At 38.7% G+C, this 15,363-nt stretch overlaps 1 protein-coding gene across 1 annotated transcript in view; it reads right to left on the bottom strand.

The window, feature by feature from the left end:
• Nucleotides 1–13,318: 13,318 nt before the first annotated feature.
• Nucleotides 13,319–15,363, bottom strand: part of USH1C (USH1 protein network component harmonin) — a 43,983-nt gene continuing 41,938 nt past the window's right edge. The window contains exons 25-27 of the mRNA XM_062495351.1: nucleotides 15,079–15,188; nucleotides 14,321–14,376; nucleotides 13,319–13,418 (exon numbers count right to left, since the gene is read on the bottom strand). Of these exons, the coding sequence (XP_062351335.1) occupies nucleotides 13,319–13,418; nucleotides 14,321–14,376; nucleotides 15,079–15,188 (266 nt within the window). The remainder of the gene's footprint in view (nucleotides 13,419–14,320; nucleotides 14,377–15,078; nucleotides 15,189–15,363) is intronic.

Genomic DNA, 15,363 nt, shown 5'->3' on the forward strand with positions numbered 1-15,363 from the left:
TTAGGGAAAGGCTTAGATGTGATTGTGGTGTCAAAGGACTGAACCTCGCTACCCAGACCATTTCTGCCGGTACTGTGGGCTTTGGAGCAGGTCATAGAGGAATAGTTTCTTTTTCAAAACTGCAATTTCATGGAGCTTTGTGAAGCAAAATTCCTTTTCAAAGTACAGAAAAGGCAAAGAAAATATGGAACCAACAAGTAGACAGCCATGTTTATCTGCATGTTGCAAATGCAACCTAATTTTCCACTAAAGTCCCTTTACATCTTATTTCTCTTACCCCAATTATTTCCATTTCATAAGAAGTCAGTTTCCTACTTCATTATTTCAGTGTATTTTATTAGAAATGAGACATCAAGTTAGATGCTGACAGCCACTAGCACATTCAGTAGGTGACTGGAAATATTTTGAAAGCATTTTGATTATGTAAAATTGATTTCCAGAGAGACAAGGGCAATATTTTTAACTCAAGGAAAAATCACTTTTTATGCTGGCCTTGGAATTTTACTTTGTCTACAGGATGCAGGTTTTGGTTTTGTAGTAAGCACTGGCACTTAAGAATTCAGTTGTTTTTAACAGATATTCATTTATGTAGGAGCTTTCTTTTTTTTTTTTTACCGACCTCTGTTGTTTGCTTCTCACTCCTCTTATTCAGCTGCTTCACACTGACTTCTCTTTTTCATCAATGAAGTGCTCTCTTCCTAAAAATCATGGTTTGTTACAGTAGATCACTCTGCAGTTTTGTGCTTTTGTTTTCATCTAGAAACACAGAGAGAAAAACCTCCAAAGTTTTAAAAGTTCTGAGCAGCCACAACCCATGTTCAAAGTTATGATAGTTAGGTATATAAATTTAGGCATCATGGAGGAAAATTTCGATTTTCTGTGTATTTTAAAGTCATTGATGAGACCAATTATAAATAGGAAATCTTAGGAAAAAATGCTAACAAAGCAAATTGTCATTGTAATTTAGAATTAGCTAAACTATATGCACTAAACTATGACTTCTGGTTCCTATTAAATTCTGCTCCTGAAGAAGAGAGAAAAAGCAATATACATGTGTGGGAGGAATCCACCAATCCCTTTCTGCAGTACATTGGGAAAGGTTGAGGGAAAAATAGGAGAAAATCACCTCCAGGGAAAAGTGTTATTTTACTCTTGTGCAACAAAGAACTCCATTCTATCATTTCATAGAAGGCACAATTAAAAAAAACAAAAAACAACCCTAAGGTGCTGCTATTAAAGTTTATGTAATAAGCATAATCATAGAACCTTAGAAGGTTTGGGATGGAAGGGACCTTAAAGGTCATCTAGTTCCAACTCCCCTTCTATTATGATCAGGGAGACCTTTCACCAGACCAGGCTGCTCAAAGCCCCATCCAGCCTGGCCTTGAACACTGCCAGGGATGGGGCATCCACATCTTCCCTGGGAAACCTGTGCCAGTGCCTCACCATCCTCACAGTGAAGAATTTCTTCTTGATATCTAAACTAAGCCTGCCCTCTTTCAGCTTAATAATAGTGCAGAGATTCACAGAAATAGTTGTTTTTTCTCTAAATAAACTTTATTAATTTTTAATTACCATCTCTCATTAAAAATGGATAAAGAACTTATGAGTAAGCATATCTATCTTTGAGTGGAAACAAAATACAAACTCTTTGTAGGGCAACCATCTTCAGGCAAACACTCAGACAAGTGTTTTAGATTGGAACAGCTTATCTTTAAGTTGTGTTCAGACATCTTGTGGCTTCAGTCATATTAATGACCTCTACCATTAAGTCATTTTATGAAGCACATTCTCCAACATACAGTATAACATCCAGCCAATTAATCTTGCTTTGAACTAGCTCCTCAGTTTAACAGTAGCTTCCTGGTTCAATAGAGCCAGAGCAGTGCTGACCTGGCCCCTGAAACCTGTGAAAAATCTCACTTTTCTATTCATTCACTCTCCTTTGTGGTGTTAAACAAACACTGACACATTTGGGGCTGCCTGGCAGAGCTCAGGGTGAATCACCTGAAGGTCTGCAGGCTCTTTCCTTTGCCAGCCTGGCCTAAGGATATTCCTGATGCTCCCCTGCCCTTCTGAATCACCAGGATTCTCCACACCAGAAACAACAACCCTAAAACAACTTTCTATCCACTCCTCACTATCCTTGTGCACAGATGAAATTTTACAATCTCTGCATGATCTCACTGATCACCTCACACCTTAGTTTCACCTCCAGTATTTAAATGGTTAATGTTTTGAGTACTCCCTGTGTAATACTTGTAGTACAAGTGTTGAATTTTCCTCTGGGGAATAAGCTGAGTGCTGTGAACTAACCCATGCCAATAAACAACTCGCGTGCTGGCTCCAGTGTGGTGTTCTTCAGCAAATATTATTCTATTTACTGATTCAGTTCAGTGCTGTTATGATGCTTACCTTGTATAGGGGCACTTGTACAGAAAAGATTATTCTGCCTGTTTATACTAAGAGAATTACATGCACTAACAAATAACCATAACAAATATCCAGCATTAATTTCCAAAAGATAACAGGACTAAAAGTCACTGGCCTTTCTTGGAACCCTTTCAAAAACCACAAATTAGGCTGAAAACTAATATTTGAATTGTTTTTTGAAGCTTATTAGAAACAAAACAAAGAGGTCATCTTTTCTTTTCAGAATATAAAATGGTTTTCTGCTTAGGCATACAGAGTTTTAGTTAGTTGATTTGTTTACTGACCACCAGGAATTGTTCCATGCTACCCTCAGTTTCTCCAGTGAGAAAAACTGACACAATAATTAGGGAGAAACAAAGCTATCAGTTCAGAGTTGGATTTAGAATGTGTTTATCTTGTGGTGCTATTTGAGAAAACGATGCAGAAAATTTTTAAAAAGGGTGCTGCAGTTTAATGAAGTTTTGTACTTCAAAATTTTCTTCTGTTTATTTTTAACAAGTTGCAATGTGGCATTTATTCTAGCTCTTAAAATAATGACAAAAAATCACAATATGGATTAATAAATAAAACCAAAGTATGAGTATGCACAAAAGGTTTGTTCCTGTATAGCAGATACTGTTAATTCCCTGTTGTGATTTATCACAAGCCTAATTAATTTTAAAAGGCCTATTTCAGGAGACATTTCTCTTGAGTTCAACCCACATGCAGACTACATTTGGGATTTTTACAGGCTTGAGGGAGTTAAAACAATCAATACCCATAAAAATATAAAGAAAATTTATAATTTATTAATTGAACTTACAGCCAGTAGTATTTTTTTCTTTTTCCTATTTTTATGATGATTTGAACCTGAAGCTTATTATCTCTTGGAGTTGGACAGAGTTGTTTTTTGTGCAGCAGAATGCTGTATCTGGATTTGTAGGTGTGAAGCTCTGCAGGAAATTAAATTGTCTGTGACACTCCTACCTTGCAGAAGTAATTCCTGAATATCCTCACTTAGGTAAGACGTCCACAGCCTCAGCCCTCAAACCAGCCAGAGATTCTCTGCAATTGGTAACAATTTTTTATACTGTCAGCATTTGGGAGGAATTGAGTAGCTTTCGTAAAAAGGAAAAAAGAAAGAGATAGCTGTACGACTCCATCCAATATTGAAATTTGGCATAATTTTTCACTCTCTATAGGAAGAGAAAAATATTTTTTAACATAATCTATAAATTTGTGACAACAATAAATAAGACTAACTGAGTACCAAACCTTCTAAAATCCCCTTAGGCTGGGCAAAATAATGGAGAGTCAAGGGGGCTGAAACTATTGGCAAGTTTGAATCACATTTGATTAGCTCTGACAGTCAAAGAAAAAAGGGAAAATTCTAAACTGCTCCTCTAGAGGAGCAAAAAACCCTGGAAAATAACACCACGGCAGTCACATTAGCACGCAGGAAACAGGCTCCCAGCCTCTGGACAGCAAACAGGCTGTCCTTAGGAGCCAGGGCCAGCGAGTGCCTCAGCTGCTCCTGCAAGTGCCACAGGTCCCTCACCCCGTGAACAGCACAGGGAAGGCCAAGGGTGTCCTGGCCTGGATCAGCAGTGGTGTGGCCAGCAGGAGCAGGGCAGGGATTGTCCCTCTGTACTGGTGAGGGCACACTGCAAGCACTGTGTCCAGGTTCGGGCCCCTCACTGCAAGAAAGACATTGAAGGGCTGGAGTGGGTCCAGAGAAGGGAAATGGGAGCTGGTGGAGAGTCTGGGGCACAAGTCCTGTGTGGAACAGCTGAGGGAGCTGGGGGTGTTCAGCCTGGAGAAATGGAAGCTCAGGGGAGCTCATTGCTCTCTACAGCTGTCTGAAAGGAGGCTGTAGCCAGGTGGGGGCTGATCTTCTCCCAGTACCAAGCAATAGGATGAGAGAAAATAACTGAAACTTGCGCCAGGGAAAGTTTAGATGGGATATTAGGAAACATTTCTTCACCAAAAGGGTTTTCAGGCCCTGGAACAGGCTGTCCAGGGAAGTGGTTGAGTCTGCATCCCTGGGGTTATTTAAAAGCCATTTAGATGCAGCATTTGGGGACATGGTTTAGTGGTGGATTTTGCAGTGCTGGGTTAAGGGCTGGACTCAATGACCTGAGAGATCTTTTCCAATAGTGATTCTGTGATTCTGCTTTTATTCCTAAGTAGGATTATTCTCTCTGCCTGGAAACAAGAATATTTAGAGGTGTGTCAATGTGTAGGACATATCAGGAATCTGATTCTGACTGGCACTTACATGTACTATTATGATACAAGTTGTAGCAAACAATTCTAGGTACCCACATCATTTCAGGATGTAAAGCAGCTGCAGATCTCTCTATAAGAACTGCTCTGAAGAAAGTATGAGCTATTGGTAGAAATACGATGTGCTCATTACGGAAACTTGTATAATTAAAAAAAAATCTACACTGTTGTGGTAATGAAAAAATTAAGTTGACAAAGATTTTAGTGTTCCTGATAATGGTTATAAAGAGAATAATTCCTATTTCCTCCAGAAGTACCTTTCCCCCTCAGAACATGTAGTTTTTCTGACTGGCAATACCACAAGGCTGAAGAGAATGTTTTATATTTTAAATCTCTTCTCAAGAGAGAAGCCATAGTCTTTTGTTGTAGATTTTCTGGAAAAAAAATAATTCTCAAAGCTGAATGTTTTCATAACAGCACTATGTTGCACTGTCTGAGTCTGTAGCATTAGCATTAGCTATGAAAACAATGCTGACTGGTGAGAGTGGCAGTCAATTTGTAGTGTGCAAAAACTGTAAACGACTGTGATTGATAGTGCTGAAATCCTGCTGAGGATATAATGAGAATTGACCAGTACCATGAATGAACGCTGTGTCAGGGTATACAGTTTCTCGAATAAATAGCCTATGAGACCAGTTTGTAAAACATAGTAGATAGAAATTCCTTTCTTTACAGGAATTAGTTTGTAGGGAATTTGGGTAGAGACTCCTCCTAAGACAGTCTCAGGTATTTCTCAGCCTAAGTCATGGCTCCCAGCAGCTACCTGTGCTGGCACAAGCACCCTTGGCTGCCCACCTGACACTACAAGGGGATGTGTCAGAGCCATCTATTTAGGGCACAATTCCCACACTCTGATCTTCCCTCCCACATGGAATTATTCCCATTTCTCTCTCTCTCATGGCTGTAGGTAGCCTTTCTCAGCACACTTTCCCCAGGCTATATTTGTTTCCTGTGATAAGGCAGTGGAAATGTTCTGCACGTCTGCATTTTGGCAGCCCAGATGTGAGGGGCGATGTCAAGGGCTGAGGCTCAGCCATGGAGGTTTTTCACGTGCAACTCTCAGCTCTCTGTTTTTCTTCTGCAGTGTAACAGCAACGCAGTGGAGACAAGAACAGCCACATCCAGCTGGAGAACACTGGGCTGACAAGGGAGGATTCTCTCATGTGTGCCAGGGACACATCCTCAGGACGTACTCACAGTAACTGGGCGGAAAAAGTAAGATTACTTGTTACATGTTCCCAGTCCTGGAAGTGGCCACATGGCTTTAACAAACAACATGAATTGACTGTTCTTTTCACCACATGATAAAAAAGCACTTGCCGTTTCCCCATTTGCTTGTAGTTTGGGTAATGAAGGCTCAAGATACTGTAAGATAAGGAAAGGATCATGCTACAACTAGATAAAAACTCCTCTCTCTTCCACAACTGGGAGGACAGCTGGCTTTGTGATCATTGTGATCATTGCTCTGTGATTAAGAGACCACATCAATATTAAGGAAAGAATAGTTGAGATTTCATACTCAGGTGTTATCTACTTCCTAGGAAAATGGTGATGCCTCATGTAGAAAAGTTACTTGCATTGTCCTAGTACAAAGAAGAGTAAGAATTTTGTCCCTTTGTGCCATTTATAAATCTAGCCACTTTTCCCCATGTACTTACTAGGGTATTTTAAACATCTGTTCATGTACACACAGACTTAAAGACATCATTAGAAAAAGCAATACCAGGTAATTTTATCCTTGGGAAGTTATACTATTCCTGATGTACTTCAATAGCATAATAGAAAAAGAAATCATCTCTGCATCTGTTTACCTGGCTAGAGGCAAAGAAGTGTAGATATTTTTACAGTTGACAACAAACACAGTTTTCCTGCAGCAGTACAGTATGGGACAAATCACTACAATTTAATGGCAACTTAATACACTCAATTAATTTTTCCCTGTCAATGATCCAAACACAAAATATGCCCACCACCTCTGTTTCAATCAGCCCTGTGAGCGTTAACAGAAATTTGTTTTGTTGCAATCAAATTCCCCTAGAAGAAAAAAGTTGTAAATTATGTTGCACCCACCTGTAAATTCTGAAGTGACTGATGAGGAACTTATATGTTAGTTGGAGAAAAGACTTGTGTGTCCACTCAATCTGGATTCTTGCTATGTATTTAGATGGAGCTGCCTGATATCCACTGAGGAAGAATATGCAATTTCTTCTGTCCTAGCAGATTAATAGCATTGATAGCATTAATAGCATTCAGAGATCTGCTTCACCACCATTCTAAACAGGAACAGGCATTTCTCTTTCTTTCACTCTGTCCCTTCTTGAGGCTGGAATTGATGCTAATTAAAATCTATTAGTGAGTGTCTCCACTCTGAAAATTCCGCATTTTATACTGGGGGTGGGGGGGAGAAAGAATAACAAAAATACTAATATTTGCAAAATTATAATCTACTTAGCTTCAAAGGATAACCCATAAAACTTATTTCACCCTGTCAGGGAAATACTCGAGCAAGATTTTAGTCAAAGCTTAATTTTCTGTTGAGTGTTGCTAAAAATGTTTTATATCTAGTGTTCTTTGCACTCTGTTAAGTGGCATTAATCCTCAAGAGCCTCCAGCTGTTGCCAGCATGAACATGGGATCTCAGTGCTAAAGCATCCAGAACTGCTTAGGGGAAAGGCAAAGGGAAGAGAAAATAAAATTCAGAAAAAATAGCTTGAAACTTGGTTTTACGTGCATATGTGTAGCTTTCCATAAAGAATAACCACTAGCAACATTCCCCTCTCACTTCCTTACTGTTTAGAAAAGTCCTTTTCCTCTAAAAGGCTGTCTGGTTTCTATCTTGCTTAGTTTATGTTGGGAGCATCTTAGTCTCTTTCTCCCAAACTTTACTCTAAGCACCATATAAACAAACTCTGTTATAGCTATTGAAGACTAATGAGTTTTACTGATGTTTGGAAGGGAAATGGTGAGAAAATGAGGACAAGCCAAGAGAATGGGCAGTGGGAGCTGGTGGGAGGAATAACTTTTAAAGATTATTTAAGAAAATGAGGAGGAACTAAAATTCAGTATGAATACTAGAACTTCAACATGAACAAGTTTCCATACAAAGCATGTCTAGGACTAAGGCATCAATTGCCTTCAGGCCTCCATCCAGCAAAATACTTAAGCCTGAGTAGGATTATTGAACTCAACCTATGTCAATAGGATTGGCCCATATGCTTAAATTTAAGCATGTACTTAAGTGCTTTGCTTGTTTCAGTCTATGATTGCTTTCTATGTGGCAAACACCTATCAAGCACAATTCAGGTGTTCAAGGGATACCCACTGCTAGTCATGCAGCAGGTTTTGTGAATCATAAAGCAACTCTCTGCAGGACATCAGACTCCATGTTTTTCCATGTAGACAAATATTCTGACTTCAACAACAGCCATTCAGACTTACATATCCAAGAGCTGCCCGTCTCCAACTTACTTAATTCCTTAAAACTTCCTTCTGGTGGCTTTTACACTGTTATTGTATGCATCCATCAGCACAGTTTGGAGAACACTTTTTTCCTTAACTGTAATCCATGATCCTCTGAAGCTTCACATGTCAAAAACTTACTTTTTAAAGAACAGAAAATTTATTGATTGCTTTTCCTATGTCTGTCTCCACTTCCTCTTTCATTCTAGATGATTTCAGTAGAGACCAAGAGTAGACCAAGTTACCTTGCAAATATAAGTAGACCCTGATTCTCATCAAAGTGATGTGGTATTATCTGTGTCCTTCAGTAACACATCAAATGTGGGTCTAGTGATAGAGGAAGAAGTATTCCAGCAGAGGCAAACCTTTAGATAAGGGAGGGAGGGAGGGGGGAAGGGAGGGAAGGAAGGGAGGGAGGGAGGGAAGGAAGGGAGGGAGGGAGGGAGGGAGGAAGGAAGGAAGGAAGGATCCTTAAAGTTTGCTGTGACCTGTGAACAGCCCACCTGGAGCCACCTCAGATCTCAAGTCTGCAGAAGAGAAATTTTGAAATCTGATCCAGAAATGTCTGTCAGTCAAAAAAGCAGAAACCTCCTGACAACAAGGACAATGGGAAAAGATAAAATTGGCAGACAGCAGAAGAACACTCAAGGTCAAACTTAGTATAAGGATCTAGCATTATTACCTTACCATAAATTGATTACAAGGGACTCATCTGATTTATAATCTTAAGGGTAAGGTACTTATATTTAAGACACTAGCTTTTCTACACTAGACCTGTTCCTTAGATGGTGTATAGGTGTCTGTTCATATCAACAGAGATACCAGGGGCATATTTCTGTGGTGAAAGATGGCTAAGAATTAGATAGCAGCTGCTCAAAGTCTTTCCACACTTTATTAGGGTCAATATACAGCTGAAGCAAATAGGAGGACCTCTATCAACTATTGCATATCAAGCTCCTTACAACCTTGACAAAGCCATGATTTTTCACTTTTTTTTTTTTATGGTGAGAGGGGTTATAACAACTTCTATATATTCAGAGGTTATGTCTCATATTTGTGAATTGCTGAGATTATTTGTACATGCTTGCTTCTCAAATTAAGTTGATTTTAAAAAACCTTACTGGTGTATGTACCCGTCTGTATGTTGTACACTTGTTTGTGAATAGAGCATTTTAAAAAAACCCATAGCTTCTCTCAAATGTATGCAAAATTTCTAAAAGTTGCCATGGCCACATGATAAATAGTAGCTAAATGATGAATTAGCAGAATGGCAGTAATAAATAGATCAAAGACCTCCCTATGCTAATATCCATATGAGTAATAAACCATGGCATTTCCTATCCTGTAATGCATGTCATGGTTCTGATCCATAGGGTCTCACATTTTTTGCCTGCGCACAGGCACGCACAGGCTCACAGAGCAGATGTAAAAGTCACAAGTCTCTAATGTAATTCATGCTCCAATTCAGCAACTGTGAAGGGTTTGCTAAAGACAACATGGCCAAGAAATTCCTGAGAGAATAAGAATGGTTGTTAACAGTTCTGAGAAAGTCTTCCTCTGTGTTATTATCCCATAGAGAGAGAGATAGTGGGGCTTGGCAGTCTTAACCAAACAAACTGCTCTGAGAAACTACACATATTCCCTCTGAGATTACAGCAAATGAAAAACAAAAAATCATCTTCTCTTAAAAGTGGCTTGAAGCATTCGTGATACTGTCAGTGTAGTACTTGGACTTTTTCCTGCCTTGTGCATCAGGTCACAGTTTCCATACTCCCAAAGGAAACTATGCATTGGCTGAACAAGAAAAACTCCATTTACTATTATCTTTTCAAAGCTGGCCTTGTTGAACAGGGGTGAGGCACAGGCACATGTAATGACTGACAGCCACAAAGAACAGTGCAGTAGCAAGTCAAAATGGGCACCTCTGTTTAAATTATTTACACCTGGGGCACTGCTCACACACATCAAAGTAACTAAAAACTAAGCTGCTTGAAAAAGATGTAGCATCTTGTAGCATTTTCCAACCCCTTGAGCTAGCTGGAAAATGATGGATGGGATGCAGTTCTAGGGCACTGAAAGTCAAAAATACAATAAAGATCTACCTGGCTAATGGCTTAAGATCATTTTAAGATTCCAGAAGTGTCAGGCTCCTTTCTCCTGGCACCACCTCCTTACGCTGCCTAAAGCAACCCTGCCATCCTAACACAGGTTAAACTCTCAATGCAACACTTGCTTAATATACCTGGAGTATTGAGCAGGAACTATTTCCTCAACTGCCTCATGCATTTTAAGCTGTACCCAAGAAAATCAAGTTAACAGGGTAGATAGGGAGAAGAAAGATAGTTCTGTGACTAAGAACTCAACTGCTGGTACTCCCACAGATTTCCTGGCTCAGTCTACTGTGCTCCTTCTGTCTCTGAAAAAATAACACCAGCAGAAATAGTTCTAATATCTAACCTCTAAGTTTTGTTGTGTTACGTTCCTTGGTGTGCTGAGACAGTGTTTAGCACAATCAAGCTCTGAAGTTCTTTACTGGTACATTACTGTTACTCTGTTTGCTGGTACGAAACATCCAAGCAGCCCTTGGGAGAGCACTGGATAGCATCACTCATCCCTCTGATGCATTGTCATATGGTCCAGATGGATGCAATATGTAGGCAACTGGGAACAAAAGCAGCAGGAGAAGTACATCCTGCAATTTTCCTTCTGGTGCTGATCTCGATGCATTCAGCATTTAGATTAGTTTGTGGTTATGAGGTCTACAGGCCTGGGTAGATGCACGCTAAGACCTAGCAAAAAAAAATATGCTGTAGGAGCTGCCATAGCTTGCCAACTATCAATGGCCAGATTTGCCCCCAAACACTCTGTAAAAGATTACTGCAGATCAGCAAGGGAAAATTTCCTTCTGTGCAGAGTGAATTGCAAGCTCCACAAGGGTGGCAATCTCTTGCAAGTGGTTCTATTATTGAAGAAAAAGTCAGACATCTGTGTACTTTAGCAGATTAACTATTACTATGATGTACAAACCCAGAGACAAATAGGAAACTAGTCTTCTTCCATTTGGCAAATGCAATTTTATTTCTGGATTAGTTTTAAAAGTTCAACATTTTAAATGCTCTAACATATATACCATACCACACACATTAATTGGCATACTGGAAGAATACTGCAAATAAGTTAATGTACATAAGCATCAGCATATAAGAGGTCTCAGGAATGTAATTGTTATTTTTATGTACTGGAGAAGAGGAGGGCTTCCAAACCCTGACAAGGAAAGACTTCAGTGGGAATTTGATATGCCAATGAACTGCATTTCAGTACAACAGGTGAGAAAAATCTAAAGGCAACACAAAAAACAGAACACACACTGGCAGGTACAAAAAAGGAAGAAGACAATGACATTTCTAAGGAGGTATCCCTATAATATAATTACTAAGTTTACAACTGTAATAATACTTCAAAAGACAAGCTGGTATTGCTTTTATGGTCTTGAGAAATTTACTCAAACCTAAGGCACAGAGTCACCAAGAGCAGAAAGTTACACTTGGTGGCTTCCTGCACAGTTTAGTCACATATATAGGCTCACTGAGAACAAAGTACAAAACAGCAGACTGTGAATCACACACAAATTTTCCACCCATGACTATATGAGGGAGGAATTTTTGCCACCAATACAAATACTCAGGAGTATGAATGTGACTGTGCATAATGATTTTATCTGATCTACTTGGTAGTTATTTACTCTGCTGGTACAGAAGATTCTTTATAGTGTATGAGCAATACTATCAAAATTATTCCTTAGAATGCTCATATTCCTGGTATTCCCAGTTCTTCCACCAGCAGGGTTTTTATAGTCAAAAAAATACCTCACAACTGAGACACAGAAATGGACATTAAGAGAGCTACAAGAATATGAGAACAGCAGTTACCTGTGTACTTCCCATTTTCCCAGGAAAATCACTATCTAGAAAGAAAAAATATAATTCTTTTCACACCCAAAATGGCCTGTGGATGTTTATTCAAAAGTGTTGCATGTGGGAACAGACATCTCTCTTCTATCTTAATTTGTGATTTTAGAGCCTATTTCCAGGAAAACTGAGAGATGATTTGCAGAATTTGGCCCTTCAAGATAGCAAAAAGAAATCAAGCACTCACAGACTGAACTATGCTGGTCAGTAGTTCTTTTCAATCATGCAAAAAATGTTTTGTATGCCTATAGAATGATAATAAATTATTTGAATTATCTGAATAATCTGATGTCTCTAGTTCAATTTACAGGTGAGTCAATAAAGATGCATTTCATGTGGTTAATGATTTCCTATTAATTTACTGAGCAGCGGGTTTCTGCTGAAGAGAAATTCCATTTCAATAGTTGTGGTCTTCCTTAAAAAAATGTGCTGTGGGAAAAAAAAAAAGATAATGAGAAACATGCTGTTAGCTCTCATGCAACTTTTAATCTTTCTAGCAAGCACAATTTTTAAACTGGATCTTAAGTAGTTTTGATTTGTATTACAAGTAATAATTGAGAAGACCCACATGCAACATAAAATCTTACCTTGGTAGTTCTAGAGATCTATGACTGTACTTACTGTGATTACAGCCACAGAGAAACCATAAAGAATAAACTGAATTTCTGAGACAAGGATAATTTCAAAACAAACCTATTATATAGGTATATGGCAAATTAAGAGACAAACTTCAGTGAAAACCAAACACTCATGAATACTTGTTTACAGGCACACTGTGAATAATCCAAATGGAAACTTGTTCTTTGGACAAGCCTTCATGAGAAAATAATTTGTAGTTGCTTATATACTTTGATCTCACAAAGCCACAGCAGTGGTCCACAGATAAGGAAAACACCTCAGGTTAATCCTACTTGTTTAGACAGGGCCTATTTATTTAATAGTCTGGCAGATGATAAACCAGTTCTGCAGAGGATCTCTGAGGGACTTTACGAAGTAGAAACTAAATACTCATATTTTAATTGCACAGGCATGGCAAAAGCCCAAAGAACACTCCAGCTCCAGCATGCCAGGATCAAAAGCAAGGATGGCAAGCAATGCACAGGCAGGCACATGCTGAAAATATAACACAGCCTCGACAATGGCTAATCATGTAAAGCCACATGTGCTATTCACCATGAGGGACACTGCAGTGGCTACAGCTGCAGGAGATACCCTTGTCTGTACACAGGTGCACTGCCTTCAAAAACCTTTCTCTGTGTGTTGGGACTGACTGCTGATGAGGGAATGGTAGGGCTAAATATACAAGATATGAAAACAAAAATAACAGTGACAGTTATTTCCTTGCCCTTTAGTTTATGCATAGGTATTAAACAACATTTCATGTCAATCTACAGTTGGTGCTAACCAGTAAAACTGATTTACTGCAACTGATATTCCCGTATTCTGCACAGAACAAGAGCCCAGGTTAACAGTGACTACAAAACCTTGCTCTGCCATTTAACTTGGCAGTAAAGATATCTTCAAATCTTCTTCAAACTAGTAAACATGGATTTTGCTCTTGAAACTGTTTGTCCACAGTAAAGCAATTTGTACAGTCTTGACACCTCTATCATACTTGTAGCTGTAGATTCTTCTGTTTCATACCTATGCTGATTATCTTTAAATCAAGGATTCTGTGAACATTTCTAAGACACCAAAATCACTTGAGCTCTTTTGAAAATTTTACACAAGTTTGCTTAGACAAGAACAGTAACTGCAATCTAATTTAAAAAAAACCACCACCAAACCAAACAACAAAATTAAATGTCTGATCGTGATGCAGAATGCTTATGGGGATTTGTTTCCCTAAATTACTATCTATGGGAATATAGTAAATGATTCAGACTGAAGTTAAGTGCAACTTCTAAAAAAACCCAAACCCCAAATCCTCAAACTTTAAACCAAAAATATGAGTGTGTAGTCACATACAACCAATTCTCAGAATTACAATTTTGCAGTTCTGGGAACCACTGCTGTAATGCATGACAGTTACTTATAACTATCAAATTACCAACCATGTAAAGCAGGATGTTATATAGTCAAGAAGAAGAAAAAGAAGAAGAAAATACTTGAAAAATGTGTGACAAAAAAAAAAAAGCAAACTGGGTATTGCTACTCAGATTTTAATCCCCAGAGAAAAAAGCTTATGCACTTACATTTCATCATCATATTCTTTTGGAGGTGATGCTGCAATGACTAAGTCAATCCAGTCCTGAAAAGGAAAAGCACAGGCAAACATCTGCTACTAAATACTGCTTTTAGAGGTGGACCACTATGGAATGTCAGATAGAGAATCAGGGAGGTAATCTATTCCTGGAAAACCACAGGGAGCAGCAGCAAGGTCTCTATTAAAATTGTCTATAGGAAGACCACTTAAAGATTGAGCTGTCTGATTTGTATCTTGAAATTAAAGAAAAAAATCTACTATTACAACAAGATTTTTTAAAAAAAGTTAAGAATTATCCTGTGCTGTTCATCTGAGCAATGAGTACAGCTCTTGATGTGGAAACACTCACTGTAGCTGAAGGGCAATGTTACTTATACATCAAGAAATCAAAGGTAAGCTATTATCAGAAAATTCCAATCTGCTTGCAAGTAATTTTCAATATCAAAGAGCGATTCTACATATAAAGGTACTATAAACACTCAGCATATCATGTGCTTAAATACCAATCTTGACATGTGTCTAGTAAAATACAGTAAATTAGTAAATTCCCAGTAAATTACACCCATGATTTTCAGAGATGCTACATACCAGAATCTCCTGCAGATTTTGGCTTACTTTGGGAGTACCTGACATACCCACTACTTTTGATGTTTGTAACCTTGTTGGTGTTGACGTGACAATGTTATGATAGAAAAGCTCCCATAAGAGCTCTGTAGGTAGAACGAAGTCATGTTCCAGGTTACCTACCCCACCCATGTTCCAAGCTTTTGCTAGAGTTGCCTGTGCTTCTGCCAGCTTGCTGTCAATCAATATCTTGCCATTTACAGCCAGTATCTCATCCCCTTTCACTATGCCTCCTGGGGAAAAGACAAATGTTTTATACATACACGTAAGCAAAACAAAATTCTAGGAGCCATTTCTGTGCCATATTTATGCAGTACCGACTATAATGTAAAGTGAATGTGAAGATCTGCACTAAAACTTGTAGGAAACTTGCTACAGGTAAACACAAAAGGAATTTTTAAGCATGGC

The sequence above is a fragment of the Cinclus cinclus genome, chromosome 6, assembly GCF_963662255.1.
Source record: "Cinclus cinclus chromosome 6, bCinCin1.1, whole genome shotgun sequence".
NCBI lineage: Eukaryota > Metazoa > Chordata > Aves > Passeriformes > Cinclidae > Cinclus > Cinclus cinclus.